At 42.2% G+C, this 16,317-nt stretch overlaps 1 protein-coding gene across 9 annotated transcripts in view; it reads left to right on the plus strand.

The window, feature by feature from the left end:
• The window catches only part of LOC111833350 (protocadherin alpha-C2-like), a 110,006-nt gene that overhangs the window by 77,102 nt on the left and 16,587 nt on the right, over positions 1–16,317 (plus strand). The window contains exon 1 of one of the 9 annotated variants that reach the window (XM_072701982.1): positions 94–2,765. The exons of 6 other annotated variants lie outside the window; for them this stretch is intronic. In XM_072701982.1, the coding sequence (XP_072558083.1) occupies positions 390–2,765 (2,376 nt within the window). In that variant the 5' untranslated portion in view covers positions 94–389. Of the gene's footprint in view, positions 1–93; positions 2,766–4,086; positions 6,341–7,925; positions 10,071–16,317 lie in introns of those variants that run through there. 2 more of the 9 variants (XM_072701986.1, XM_072701989.1) reach the window with 2 other exon arrangements.

Raw genomic sequence — 16,317 nt, forward strand, 5'->3', positions numbered from 1 at the left:
GAATGTCTTCATTCCGTAAATAAGAACTACTATTTCTGAGATCCGGATCAAATTAAACTATTGGAAGAGGGATGAATGGATGGATGGATGAATGGATGGATGGATAACCAGCCTGAGATTTAACCAGTTAATCAGAGAAAACACACGGTGTCGCTGTTGACCGCGAGTTTAAAAACTTGAACATCTCCTGTCTAGGCCCCACCTTCAATAAGATGCAGAACGGAATGCTCTGTGCTGAAACGATAAGCTGTACGGTAACGTGTTAGAGAAATACTACAGGCCTCGTATGCGGTCGCCGATTTATCTATTTATCTATAGGCCTATATCTCTGTATACTTTAATATGTTGGCTGCTCTCACCTCAAAGGATCGGATGTGAAGAACATAGCGATGGATGATTTTGTTCGTGTGAAATGTGACTGGATATGGTTGCTAACACTCCTTTGTTTATGGGATTCATCCGATGGACAGGTTGTGTACTCCGTGTCAGAGGAGGTGAGCAAGGGAACCGTGGTTGGAAATATAGCGAAGGATCTGGGTCTTAATGTCAATGAACTGGAGTCGCGGATGTTTCAGATTGTGTCGGGATCCAGCAGGAAATATTTTGAGGTAAATTTAAAAAGTGGCGCATTGTTTGTGAATGAGAGAATCGACCGAGAGGAACTGTGTTCTGGTGCTCTGAAATGTAGTTTATTTTTAGAAGCCATTATTCACAATCCTTTAAATCTTCACCGCATAGAAATTAATGTGTTAGACGTAAATGATAACGCACCATTTTTTCCACGGAATAAGATCGATTTAAATATAACAGAAATTGCTAATCCAGGGGAAAAAATCGCTGTTGTTATGGCAGAAGATCCTGATGTGGGGAGTAACTCGGTGAAAACATACAAGATAAGCCAGAATGAGCATTTTAGTTTGGATGTACAGAGCGGAGGTGACCAGAGCGTGGCTGCTGTCTTAATGCTACTGAAAGCACTGGACCGAGAGAAACAGGCCGTAATATCGCTAGTAGTTACTGCTGTTGACGGCGGAAAACCTCCCAGGTCGGGAACCCTGCAGGTCACTGTGAACGTGATGGATGTGAATGACAACACCCCAGCGTTTAGCAAGCCGTTGTATAAGGCTAAACTAAATGAGAATGTTCCATACAGTACATCCGTAATAACACTGATTGCGACTGATCCGGATGATGGAGTAAATGGCCAAATACGTTACTCAATGGTTCAGCACAAAAGCGTTAACTTGGACGTTTTCAGTATCGATCCCTATACTGGTCAAATATCGGTGAAAGGGAGTATTGATTATGAAGAACATCCTGCCTTTGAAATACACGTAGAAGCTACAGATAAAGGCGTCCCTCCACGCAATACGCAATGTAAAGTTCTGATCGAAGTTATTGATTTGAATGACAATCACCCAGAAATATCAATCACTCCACTAATGAAAAGTTTAAAGGAAGACGCAACTAACGGAACAACTGTGGCGCTGATTACAGTTTCTGATAAAGATGGAGGCAGAAATGGAATGGTGAATTGCGATATAGTCGGTTCTTTTCCTTTTAAATTGCAGACTTCTATTAAAAACTATTATTCACTAGTGGTCGCCGGACCGCTGGACAGAGAAATTTCTTCTCATTACAACGTCACCATCACAGCTACAGATGAGGGAACCCCGCCTCTCTCCAGCACCAGCGTCATTATCGTGCACATTTCTGATGTGAACGACAACGCACCGCGTTTCCCAGAGCCGCTAATAAATATCTATGTAAAAGAGAACAATCAGATCGGGACCGTTATATATACCGTGTCTGCGGCTGATCCGGATGAAAACGAAAACGCCCGAGTTTCTTACTCGCTCATTGAAGGCTCTTCAGCCAGAGTTCCGCTTTCTAGTGTAATAAACGTTAATTCGGCCAGTGGGGAGATATACAGCTTACAGTCATTTAATTACGAAGAAATGAAAACGTTTCAATTTCAAATTCTGGCCACAGACTCTGGTGACCCTCCTCTAAACAGCAACGTGACCGTGAAGGTTTTTATCCTGGATGAGAATGACAACAGTCCTGGGATCCTCCTGCCCTATTCGGACCAGGGCTCCGTCAGTACTGAGAGCATTCCGTACTCTGCCGAAGCGGGCTACTTCGTGGCCAAGATCAGAGCTGTAGATGCGGACTCTGGTTATAATGCGCTGCTCTCTTACCACATCGCGGAACCCAAGGGAAGCAACCTGTTTAGAATCGGAACCAGCAGCGGGGAGATACGGACTAAGAGGCGAATGAGTGACAATGACCTGAAGACTCACCCGTTGGTCATTTTGGTTTCTGATGGCGGAGACCCATCCCTGTCAGCCACTGTGTCTATTGACGTCGTGGTTGTTGAAAGTAACAGTGAAATTCAGACTCACTTCAAACAACTACCGACCAAAGAGGAGAGTTTTTCGGACTTAAACCTGTATTTGCTGATCGCCATCGTGTCTGTGTCCGTGATATTCTTGCTAAGCCTCATCAGTTTGTTAGCCGTGAAATGCCACAGGACGGACACCAGTTTGAGTAGATACAGCGCTCCGGTGATCACCACACACCCCGACGGGAGCTGGTCTTACTCTAAATCCACCCAGCAGTATGACGTGTGTTTTAGCTCAGACACACTGAAGAGTGACGTAGTGGTTTTCCCGGCGCCGTTCCCGTCTGCAGATGCTGAACTGATCAGTATTAATGAGGCGGACACTTTGAAACGAAACCAAACACTGCCGACCCGGGAAAAGGTAAGCCTGTAATGTCATTACGGTTTTCGTTGCAATGTATACATTCGCCTATTCAGCTTCCTTTTCATTGTAATTTCTTAGAAGCTAATTATTATCTATGTGCCAATAAATGTTCATAGCTTGATCTATGTTACTGCTTTGAGCAGCACAGTTTGTCTCCAAATATAAGATGGTGTTTTTCCCCAGAAAAATGCATCTAATAAACCGTGGTAGTCTTTCATTCGAAGAATGAAATTGAAATCTCATTATTACTCGCCTTCTTGCTTGATGGCCGCGTACTTCAAGCATTATCCGCGGAACGGCGTCGTTTATTAATTATTATTATTTAATAATAATAATAATAATAATAATAATAATAATAGTAGTAGTAGTAGTAGTAGTAGAAGTTGTAGTAGTAGTATAGTAGTAGTCAGGGGCGTTGCTAGAGATTTTGGGCCCCATGAAAGCATATCATATTAGGCCCCCCAGTCCAAACCAATCCAGTTATTTTCCTAATTTTTTAGGGCCCCTGTCACTCAGGGGCCCTTGGAATCGTCCTAGCTTTCCTTCCCCTTACGGCGCCCCTGGTAGTAGTGATTTATTCAGAAATTAGCCTAAATCGCTTAAAGTATAATACCTTTCGTACTTAGTATTACAATTAATATATAGCCTGTATGTGAAACAATTTAAATGTAACATGACACCTTGGTTTTAAAAAAAAGAAAGAAAACGGTGTTTTTTCCCTGGAAAATACATAAAAATTTGGCCTGTTTTCCATAGTAAGATTTGGAGAGGAGCGTCAGCAATATATTGCTCATTGAGCATCATGGAAATGAATTTTCAGCAAAAAGACTGGGCAGCCGACTCTTAGAATAATTCTCAAGGTAGCGTTTTAATAAATTTTTGATCATTATTCTCCCTGTGCCCGATGGATGGAGAACTAATCTGAGTTTAATCCAGTTAACCTGAGAAAACACGTGGTGTCGCTGTTGACCGAGGGTTAACAAACTCCAAAATCTTTTATCTGGGCTCCACCTTCAGTCTCACGCAGAGTGGAATGGTCTTTACTGAAAAGCGAATCTGCAGAGTAACGTGTTATGATATGCCCCGGTGTTCCCGCATAGCCAGTGTTTTATTTATTTTGAATTTAGTGGATATCTCTGTAAGTGTAATATGCATGTGGCTTCCGTCTGAAAGCACTGGATGACAAGATATTGGCGATGGGTGATTTTGTTCGTATAAAATGTGTCTGGATATGGTTGCTAACACTCCTTTGTTTATGGGATTCATCCTTTGGGCAGATTGTGTACTCCGTGTCAGAGGAGGTGGACAAGGGAACCGTGGTTGGAAATATAGCGAAGGACTTGAACATTAATGTTAATGAAATGGAGTCGCGAATGTTCCAGATTGTGTCGGGATCCAGCAGGAAATATTTTGAGGTAAACTTAAGAACTGGGGTGTTTTTTGTGAATGATAGAATCGACCGAGAGGAACTGTGTCCTGGCCTTTCGAAATGTTCTTTATTTTTAGAAGCCATTGTCCATAATCCTCTAAAGCTATTCCGTCTTGAAATTATTGTATTGGACATAAATGACAACGCGCCATTTTTTCCACAGCATGAAACAGAGATAAATATAACCGAAATCGCTATTCCATTTGATAAATTCTCTATTCCTATGGCAGAAGATTTCGATGTGGGCAGTAACTCGGTAAAAACCTATAAACTGAATCCGAATGATTACTTTAGTCTAGAAATACAGAACGAGGGAGATCCGACTGTATCCGCAGAATTACTGCTTCAGAAATCATTAGACCGAGAGAAACAGGCCGTAATTAGGCTTGTAGTAACTGCTGTTGACGGCGGAAAATATCCCAGATCCGGAACTTTACAGATAACAGTGAACGTGATGGATGTGAACGATAACAGCCCAGCGTTTAGCAAGCCGTTGTATAAGGTTAAACTGAAAGAAAATGTTCCTTACGCAACACCGGTCTTAACACTGAATGCGACCGATCCAGATGAAGGATTAAATGGGCAAATACTTTACTCTATACCTGGGCAAAGAAACGTAAACCTTAACATTTTTACCATAGATTCAATGACTGGTGAAATATCTGTAAAAGGCAAAATTGATTACGAAGAAAATCCTAATTTTGAAATCCGTGTAGAAGCTAGAGACAAAGGCGTCCCCTCGCGCAGTTCGCAATGTAAAGTTCTGATCGAAGTTACTGACTTGAATGACAATCGTCCTGAAATATCAGTCACGCCACTAAAGAAAAGTATCAAGGAAGACGCTACAAGTGGTACAGCTGTGGCATTGATAACAGTTTCTGATAAAGATGAAGGAGAAAATGGAATGGTGAAATCTGAGATAATTGGTTCGTTGCCTTTTAAACTGCAGTCTTCTTTTAAAAACTATTATTCATTAGTTGTTCACGGATCGCTGGACAGGGAGATTGCTTCTCAATACAACGTCACCATCACAGCTACAGATGAGGGAACCCCGCCTCTCTCCAGCACCAGCGTCATTACCGTGCACGTTTCTGATGTAAACGACAACGCGCCGCGTTTCCCAGAGCCGTTGATAAATATCTATGTAAAAGAGAACAATCAGATCGGCACCGTTATATATACCGTGTCTGCGGCTGATCCGGATGAAAATGAAAACGCCCGAGTTTCTTACTCGCTCATTGAAGGCTCTTCAGCCAGTGTTCCGCTTTCTAGTGTAATAAACGTTAATTCGGCCAGTGGGGAGATATACAGCGTACAGTCATTTAACTACGAAGAAATTAAAACGTTTCAATTTCAAGTTCGGGCCACAGACTCTGGTGACCCTCCTCTAAACAGCAACGTGACCGTGAAGGTTTTTATCCTGGATGAGAATGACAACAGTCCTGGGATCCTCCTGCCCTATTCGGACCAGGGCTCCGTCAGTACTGAGAGCATTCCCTACTCTGCCGAAGCGGGCTACTTCGTGGCCAAGATCAGAGCTGTAGATGCGGACTCTGGTTATAATGCGCTGCTCTCTTACCACATTGCGGAACCCAAGGGAAGCAACCTGTTTAGAATCGGAACCAGCAGCGGGGAGATACGGACTAAGAGGAGAATGAGTGACAATGACCTGAAGACTCACCCGCTGGTCATTTTGGTTTCTGATGGCGGAGACCCATCCCTGTCAGCCACTGTGTCTATTGACGTCGTGGTTGTTGAAAGTAACAGTGAAATTCAGACTCAGTTCAGGCATCTTCCGACCAAAGAGGAGAGTTTTTCGGACTTAAACCTGTATTTGCTGATCGCCATCGTGTCTGTGTCGGTGATATTTTTGCTGAGCCTCATCAGTTTGTTAGCCGTGAAATGTCACAGGACGGACACCAGTTTGAGTAGATACAGCGCTCCGGTGATCACCACACACCCCGACGGGAGCTGGTCTTACTCTAAATCCACCCAGCAGTATGACGTGTGTTTTAGCTCAGACACACTGAAGAGTGACGTAGTGGTTTTCCCGGCGCCGTTCCCGCCTGCAGATGCTGAACTGATCAGTATTAACGGAACTGATACTTTGAAACGGACCCAGACATTGCCCAACAGTGAGAAGGTAAGACTGTAATGTCATTAATGTTTTCGTTGCAATGTATATACATTCGCCTATTCAGTGTCACCAGTTTGAGTAGATACAGCGCCGGGAGGTGGTCTTACTCTAAATCCACCCAGCAGTATGACGTATTTTAGCTCAGACACACTGAAGAGTGACTTATTGTTTTTTCCAACCAACTTTTCTCCTGCTGATGCGGAATTGATAAGCATTCATGGGGTGATACATTGAAAAGGAACCATACTCTACCCAACAGCAATTAGGTGTGGGAGTAGCATACCTGACAGAACTATTCTTCTGTTTATATTCATTCAGAATTTTTTTCCTCACCAATTTATCTAAACTTCGCTCCAACATTTTCTGTTGTTTTCTACTTTACGGCTTGTTTTGTTATACATATTTTTAACTAGAAAGCAGATATAGGCCTATGCTTAATAACTTAATATCGTCGTGGCCCTTTCTTCTATTTTATTTTGTCATTGGACTATACCAGGAGTGCTAATCAAGATCTCATTTGAGTTTAAGCACCCTTAACCTCGAAGGGCACGGCAGGGAACGGAATATTCGAGCCGTAGTTGGGAAGGGGCCCAACTAGGGCTCACTCACATGCATATCTATGGGCAGTTTGGCAGCGCCGGTTTACCTGAGCATATTTATGGACTCTCTGATGACACGAAGAGATCACGTGATCCATAGCGGAGACTCGAATCCTGGGCCCAGAGGGGTGAGCGAACGGTGCTACCCACTCGGCCACCATGCATCGTTGGTGTAAAACGTTATTTTAAAATGCCAGAATGCAATATTTTTCTACAATCTTAAGGGTTTCTTTTATTCAGTTTGGTCACCTGAGCTTCCTTTAAAGCTTCCAGTTTTTTTTTTTGTTTTTGTGATTTTTTAAATTTGCACACTAAAACCTGCTCTTCTTTCCAGTTATTTAGTGTTGAGTAGTTGCAAACAACTGCAATGGCAGCGACTGCGTCTGCTGTTATATATTATCCTCTTTTACCTTCCTGAGTTTCCTTTTCTTAGTTGCAGTATTTTGTTTTATTATATTACTAGTCTTCCAAGGTAACTGTTTCAGTTAAATAAAAGATTTCCATGTCGCACCCTATTTTATCCACATGATGTCGTTGCTGACCGTGAAGTCTGATCCGGGATCCGCCTCTTTCATGGCCAGTCATGTGGGCATGTTGGGCTTGTAGTCGGAATATGCACTACCGTCATTGTGTTATGGCAACACTGGCCGCAGTGGAGGAGTGGAATTAAAATGCTGCACTGATTCTGGCGATTTTGTTTTATTATGAGCGGCTGGATGGTGTAGTAGAATTGTAAGTAGGCGCTTTAAACGATGGATGTCCCACGGCTCGCAAATAGGCCTGTTCGGTGTTGGATTCTCTATTTGATCTTTGTTATAATTTGCGGACTGGCATGGGGGCAGATCGAATATTCCGTCTCCGAGGAAGTAAATCGAGGTACATTTGTCGGAAATATAGCCAAAGATTTGAATATTAACGTCCAGGAAATGGAAGCACGCATGTTTCAGTTGGTTTCAGGACTGCAGACATATTTCAAGGTAAATCTGAAAACGGGAGTTTTGTATGTAAATGACAGAATTGATCGAGAGGATATTTGTCCAAATGCCCGTTCCTGTTCTTTAAACTTGGAGGCGATAATTCAAAATCCTTTGAGTCTGCACCGAGTAGAAATAAATGTATTAGATATAAATGACAATTCGCCTACCTTTCCCGTGAAATGGCAGATTTTGAATATTTCAGAATCAACCCCGTCTGGCACTCGATTTTCTTTAATGAGTGCTTTTGATCCTGATGTGGGTAGTAACTCTGTAAAAACGTACAAGCTTAGTCCGAACGACCACTTTACTCTGGAAATACAAAGAGAGGGAGAGCAGAGTGTATCTGCTGAGTTAGTGCTACAGAAAGCTTTAGACAGAGAGAAACAGGCCATGATCCAGCTCGTACTTACTGCGTTTGACGGAGGAAAACCTCCACGATCCGGGACATTACAGATTACCGTGAACGTGTTGGACAACAATGACAACAGTCCGGTATTTAGCAGCTCGCTTTATAAAGTTCGTGTTGTTGAAAATGCGCCACCAGGGACTAAAATTATATCACTGAATGCGACGGACGCAGACGAAGGAAAAAATGGAGAGGTTTTGTATTTGTTTAATAGACACGGCCAGGAAAAGATTTTGGACACTTTTATGATCCATCCGGACACCGGAGACGTCACCGTGAAAGGTGACATAGATTTCGAAAAGTCTGCATTCTATGAAATTAGAGTGGAAGCTCAAGATAAAGGCCAGTCGCCCATGGTTACACATTGTAAACTGATTGTTGAGGTAACCGACGTCAATGACAACTTACCTCAAATTAGTGTTACTTCTTTGTTGAACACTATCAAGGAAGACTCAAAAATAGGAGCCGCGATAGCCCTCGTTACTGTTACTGATAACGACGGAGGCAGCAATGGAAAATTAAATTGTACATTAAACGGTGCGGTTCCTTTTAAGCTTCAAACATCATATAGCAACTACTATTCTATTATTCTTGATGGACCGCTGGACAGAGAAATTGTTTCTCAGTATAACGTCACCATCACAGCTACAGATGAGGGAACCCCGGCTCTCTCCAGCACCAGCGTCATTACCGTGCACGTTTCTGATGTGAACGACAACGCGCCGCGTTTCCCAGAGCCGCTAATAAATATCTATGTAAAAGAGAACAATCAGATCGGCACCGTTATATATACTGTGTCTGCGGCAGATCCGGATGAAAATGAAAACGCCCGAGTTTCTTACTCGCTCATTGAAGGCTCTTCAGCCAGAGTTCCGCTTTCTAGTGTAATAAACGTTAATTCTGCCAGTGGGGAGATATACAGCTTACAGTCTTTTAACTACGAAGAAATGAAAACGTTTCAATTTCAAGTTCAGGCCACAGACTCTGGTGAGCCTCCTCTAAGCAGCAACGTGACCGTGAAGGTTTTTATCCTGGATGAGAATGACAACAGTCCTGGGATCCTTCTGCCCTATTCGGACCAGGGCTCCGTCAGTACTGAGAGCATTCCTTACTCTGCCGAAGCGGGCTACTTCGTGGCCAAGATCAGAGCTGTAGATGCGGACTCTGGTTATAATGCGCTGCTCTCTTACCACATCGCGGAACCCAAGGGAAGCAACCTGTTTAGAATCGGAACCAGCAGCGGGGAGATTCGGACAAAGAGGCGAATGAGTGACAATGACCTGAAGACTCACCCGCTGGTCATTTTGGTTTCTGATGGCGGAGACCCATCCCTGTCAGCCACTGTGTCTATTGACGTCGTGGTTGTTGAAAGTAACAGTGAAATTCAGACTCACTTCAAACAACTACCGACCAAAGAGGAGAGTTTTTCGGACTTAAACCTGTATTTGCTGATCGCCATCGTGTCTGTGTCGGTGATATTTTTGCTGAGCCTCATCAGTTTGTTAGCCGTGAAATGCCACAGGACGGACACCAGTTTGAGTAGATACAGCGCTCCGGTGATCACCACACATCCCGACGGGAGCTGGTCTTACTCTAAATCCACCCAGCAGTATGACGTGTGTTTTAGCTCAGACACACTGAAGAGTGACGTAGTGGTTTTCCCGGCGCCGTTCCCGCCTGCAGATGCTGAACTGATCAGTATTAATGGGGCTGATTCTTTGAAACGGAACCAAACACTGCCGACCCGGGAGAAGGTGAGAAACGGGAAGGTTTTTAAAATATAATATCGATTTTTATTTTTGTATACATTTTGACTTTTAGTTAATATGTAAAGGTTTCTTTGAAATTAAATATTATACCTGTGAAACTGTGAGATATGCAATCAAAAAAGTTAATATATAATTGCGGATTAGTTAGGTTAGTTAGGCCTAAAATGTTCTTGTTGTCCTTTTTTTCTGGTGATATTTACTCAATTACTGATCATCACTGAGAGTTTTTTGTAAACCGTTATTTCTACTGAGTCTTTTGTTAAGCAGTTAGAAACAGTTCTTTCTCTGGATGGATGGGGACATTTGTACAGAGACATGAATTCCTCTGTGATTCTGACTTTTAAAATATTTTAAAAAATATAAAGGGCTGTATATTTATGGAATCATTTCAACAAAGTTTTTGAGAACAACACAATATAGTCAGTGTATTTGGAAATTCCTCTCCTAATTTATTTTTAGTGCAGTATGTGCTAAGGGCCAAAATGCTAAAAACAAACAATTCAGCACCACGGTGCTAGATGCTGTTTCAGCAGGATGGTATGTAGGGTTATGATGCATCTGAAACTGGATTGGCTCACACTACACTACCGTAACTCTTAAAGAAAAGAATTCTCACAGAATCAGGGCAGATTTTATCTTATTTCTCTCAGTCTGATTTGATTTGCAGCCTCACTCAATAGCTATAGGCCCACCATGGTTTGACTTATAGCTAAAAATAATTCTACGATATGACAAAATACTCACCGTAATGCTCGTCTTCCACATATTATTTAAAATGGCGCAATCAACAATAAATAGAATATTTGCATTTCTCATTCTCAAATGTGTTTGTAATACAAGAAAAAGAATTGCAGTACAATTAAAAGTAAATTAAAGTAAAAGTAAATTAAAGTAAAAGTAAATTTAAGTAAATTCTTAGACTGCTAAAGAAAACTTTGTTTAAATTATGTTTCTATTGGTGTAAAATTACATTTAGACATCTGTCAAAGTGTGACAATCTTGCCGTTTTGAAGCATCTTCTGACGTATTTGCAGTGGCCAAGTATTATACTCATCAATTTGTTGAACTTGAACACTATTAATCAATTGAATCAAGGGAACTGGTGGTAGGATTAAAGCTAAACGTGGGAAAGCTCTGCTGCCCCCAGAGGAGAGGTTTGGGTACCACAGCTGTGCTGCTCATGTTATCCAGCAGGGTATCAGTAACTTTCTGGAGAGCAGATAAGATTTTTGTAACCCTTCGTTGTAATTAATTTTACTTGTACATATACTAATCTTACACATAATTGTCTTTGGTGGTTTAAGACCTTTTTTCAGTAATGAATGTGTTTCACACACTGCAATCTCACAGTCCCTCCTATATTGCATGACACATTTTCTCTTAATAAGCTACATATATACATAATATATATATATACTGTACATAACACTGTACAATTAACAAACCGCTCATTTAACAGCCTTTTCTGCAATATTCAATGTTTCAGTTTTACAGCGTTCAACTTTAAATAATGTTCTATGTCAGTTGAGATAAAGCGTGAATACATGGACAGCCCAACATAGCATAACATATCTGGCCACAACCAATGGTTATTATGAATGGCTGAACAAAGTGGGGTCGGATGCAGGTTACAGACACTGCAATCTCACAGTCCTTCCTATATTGCATGACACATGTTCTCTCAATAAGCTATTTTGTTTTTCTTCACTGAGTAACAATTTTCACACACACACACGCACACAATATATATATTGTACAGTGTTTTGAGCAGGCATTATTTCGGCCATTGGAGGCATCACGCAGGACCCCACCTTGGTTTTTTTTCTTCTTCTCTTTCCTTTAGGCTGGATGCAGAGTTATACGCTGTAGTTCTACAAAGTATTGTTGGGTTTTATGGTGTAGTTGTGTGTGCATGCTGAGTGAGTATGCAGTTTATTCGTACCGCAACTATACTTTGTAACCGGAGCAAATGTTTATTATCCAGCTATAGAATAACCTGTCAGAGGTAGGCAAATAAACCCAGTGTTCTGATCGGACACCCTGTAAAGGTTACCACCGGGAGAGAATCGGCATCCCCCTTTTCTAAACCAGCACTCTTTTACATATCATATTGCTGAAAAAAGGCAAGACAGCATTATTTATTGTTTTAAAACATGCAGAGTTTTCAGGTATTTTTCTTGAATTTGTTTGCCATTGTATACGGGTCTCAAATTTATTTATTTTCTCTTAATCAGTCACTCAGTATGGACTGTGTTTGTTATGACATATGTATATTGTTCGATAACATATAAAATAGTATAATTTTCAGCCTTAAGCCCTAGGCTTAAGACCGAAATATTTTTAGTGAAGTCTCAAATCTTTTTTTTAATGCCTTTTTTCAAATAACTGTCACCATGTTATACAGTTTCTGAGATAAGCTCTGGATTTCCGCTTAACCTTCAAATGTCCCTGTTAAAGATAAATATAAAAGACTGGGGTAATGAAACAGACAGGCTCCTTCAGAACTAGAGGCGCTGTCCAGCCTTGTGGTCCTGAAAACAGAACACAGGCACTGTCTGCCTCAGCATCCTGTTCAGGACCACAAGGCTGGACAGCACCTCTGATTCTGAAAGAGGTAAGATGCACTGCCTGGCCTTGTGATTCTAAATAGCGCTACAACATGACCCAGTGCCTTCTGCTTTGTTTGCTTATGTTTTGCTGCTACTTCCGCTGTTATAACTACTACTGCTACTACTGTAACAAGCAGCATTCCGCCCCAACAACAAAAACAACAACAAAACAACAATAATAACAACAGATGCTTGTTGCTGTTGTTTTTATTGTTAGGAGTGGAATGCTGGTTCAGTGGTTAACACTGTGCCCTTACACTTCTAAGGATTTTTGTATTTGGAGCAGGGGCGCCGTAAGGGGGAGGAAAGCTAGGACGATTCCAAGGGCCCCTGAGTGACAGGGGCCCTAAAAAATTAGGAAAATAACTGGATTGGTTTGGACTGGGGGGCCTAATATGATATGCTTTCATGGGGCCCAAAATCTCTAGCAGCGCCCCTGATTTGGAGGGTATATCTTCTTTCATTGTTCCATTGTTCTTTCTCCAGTCTCACAAAAAAAAGTGTGGATAAATCAACTGGGGCCTGTGTGACGAAGCTGGATTTCCGTTGTAGCCGGATGACTTGTCATATATGAGGTAGGGTGAGCTAGAAGTTAGCGTCAGAAGATGAAGCCCATTTAAACTGGGGTACCTTAAATCTGACAAGTTATCCAAGTCGGCTAGAGATCCTGCTTGGTGATACGTTTCTTCGTGATGATAAATGGTATTGAGTGCAGGGATATGAGGGTGAGAGTGTGGCTTGTGATGGACTGGCCTTCCCCGTCACGTGATCTTTGCTTCTCACTACGGACTGCAGGCTCATCATGGCCACATTCTAGATAAGTGGTTTTCAAACGGATTCATGGATTATTTGTGAAATATTGCTTGTGTTTTTAGATGAATTTGCCTTTTTAAAAGTTTTACTTTGTATATCCACCTCACTCAGACTAACAGAAAAGAAAAACCTATGACTTAGAATTAGTATTTCATGTTGCATTAGCCGTGCCCATTTTGTTTAAAGGTGAATGATTACATTCTCTTCTTTTTTCTGGTTAATGATCTTATTATTGTTGTCACATTCCTTTTGGTTAGTGGCCACATTTGTATTGGTTACAAAGTGATTGTGTGTAATATTGTTATTAGTTTCAAACCCACCGTTTTCTACTACTGAACCATTACATGAATTGTCACACATGCCTACATAATTTAAAATAGGTTTTAATACTTGTGATCTGGGTGCGATATCAGTATTTGAAGCCTTACCAGTTTGGCTCGTTAACTGTTGTGAGGCTGGCTTTCTGATTGGGTGTGATGTGTGAATTTATGACCAGATATGAAGGTAGATACTGTGCCTCAGCTCACTGGGGTGGAAGTCAGGAGGCTCTCTGTGTATCCCATTGAAAAGTTTTACAATGAATGAATGAGAGAGAGAGGGAGAGAGAGCGAGACTCTGAATCAGAGTAGTGCCCTTCAGCAGGTTACAGAGTAACGGAACCCGGTCTCCTTTGGTCCCCTGACACACCTAGTTCTGCATGGTCTCCTAACACACTTACCTGTGCTTGGTTCCCTGTCACACATAAATGCACCTGGTCCCTCTCCTCCTGTCCTCCACAGTGCTAAGAACACAGCATATTATGCATCCACACTAATACACCTACACTGAGCACTCATCTGCTTGGCACACTGGCTCGTTTTCCTGCTGGGACAACAGGCATCGACTGCAGTTCAGCAGCTTGCCACATTCTGCTGGATGACAGATTGATTTGCAGTGGCAGCTGGCAGAATGCTGTCAGTTTCTCTGTTACTCTGTCCACAGTACTTCTTTCTCATTATGTATTTTTGCTTTATGATGACACACTGTACTCCCAAAATACCAATCTTCTCTCGTCTTTACTGCACTCCTTCTTGATTTCTAAAATGAATGCCTTCCTCGCAGTGTGAGATTTTGCATGGTGTTTAAGTATGGAAAAAATAAGCGTAAATGTATATCTGTAGAAAAACAAATCATGCCCTTAAACACAAAATTTTAACTGTAGTCTGGGGTGCCATAAAGGGGGGGTGGGGGAGTTTCAGGGGCTCTAAAAAATTTGGAACATAATCGGATTGGTCTGGGTTGGGGGACCAGTATGATACACTTTAATGGGCTCCAAAATCTTTATTGCTACCCCTGACTGTAGTCATGTAAAATACATCTATAAGATATTTTTTAAAGCAGGTGATGCAGAGAGAGGGAGCAAGACAGGCTGGAGTGGGATGAGAGAGAGAGAGAGCAGAAGAGGGAGGAAGAGAGGGAGGGAATGAGCAGGAAATAGAATGAGGAGGAGAGAGGAAGACGGGGGTGGTGTGGGAGATGCAGGGTGAGAGAGGGAGAGAGAGGATGAGAGAGTGTGAAGGGAAAAGGACAGAGTGAGAGAGAGAGAGGGAAACGTGGATGGGGGCTGATCTGCTATAAATGGTAACCCGTAAGAAAAGTGTTTTACCCAGATAACGTGCAGTGAGTTAGTGAAACTGTCCTTGTTCAAGGTGAAGGTGCTAATCAAGTTAGCAGCTAAATCCACAGGGTGTAAGTTAAGAGAGGCCTGTTAAAGGAAAACCTTTTTGTTACCCGCTAGCTTGAATTATTTTGCTCTTTTTCACTTTGTTTTGTTGTGCCATAATAATTCCTGTCATTTTTACATTACAATCAAACAGATGTACATTTGAGAAGGGATCTTGGTAGGTAGCGGTTTGGTAGGTAGCACTGTAGCCTTGCACCTCTGAGGATATGGGTTCGATTCTTGCCACCAGCTCGGTGTATGTGGCCAGTGGATATTTTTCCCCTGCCTGTCCGGCGTCCCTCTGAGTCCTGTGGTTTCCTCCCAAGGTAATTGATTGGCAGCCTGTCCAGGTTGTTCTGTAGCTTCATGCGGATAGACTTCAGGCTCCCTGCCCCTCCACTGGACAGCTGGGTATGGGGGTCATGCATTGGAAAAGAGATGTAGACAAACGGCATTTGAGGGAGTAACAGCATTGGCTGCTTGTGGAGGAGGCTGAGCAGACGCCCACCAATCGCCAGCAGACGACAGCGGAACCTTGTGTCACTTGGTCAGGAGACCCCGCATGTCCAGCGACGCCCCTGAATCGTCCCCTTTCTTAGATTTGTATGTGACATCGGGGTAAAACCGTAAACTCAACCCGAACTGAGGTCTCAGCAAATATAACACAGTGCTGCATAAATGCAGTCATTTATACGGCTCCTAAATTATATGACCTGGTCAAAGTTTAAGAAAACTGCTGTACATCTGCACGTGCAACATTATAGCTACAATGAGACTAATCAAATAGCAATGACTTTGTACCATCTTCAATTCTGGGAGAAGCAATTAATATAACCATGGTTTATACATTGAAGCTTTGCAGTGATTAAACATGCTGTTTAATCGCCATTGTTGGTCCTGGGCTAGGGGTAGGAGAAGGTGACCTGGCAGGTAATGATGTCATTCAGCACTAGAGGAAGTGATGTAATTTATGTTTTCTCACACATTAAAATTGCCTAAGGACACTTGCCTCTAACTGATACTTGGGGAAATTCGCATTTTTTTAATTTATTTGTTTTAAATCAGCTAAGCATGTCAGAATCTAAATCTTTTGTTGTCGTGGTGGTGT

Source organism: Paramormyrops kingsleyae, chromosome 18, assembly GCF_048594095.1.
Source record: "Paramormyrops kingsleyae isolate MSU_618 chromosome 18, PKINGS_0.4, whole genome shotgun sequence".
In the NCBI taxonomy this organism is placed as follows: Eukaryota; Metazoa; Chordata; class Actinopteri; order Osteoglossiformes; family Mormyridae; genus Paramormyrops; species Paramormyrops kingsleyae.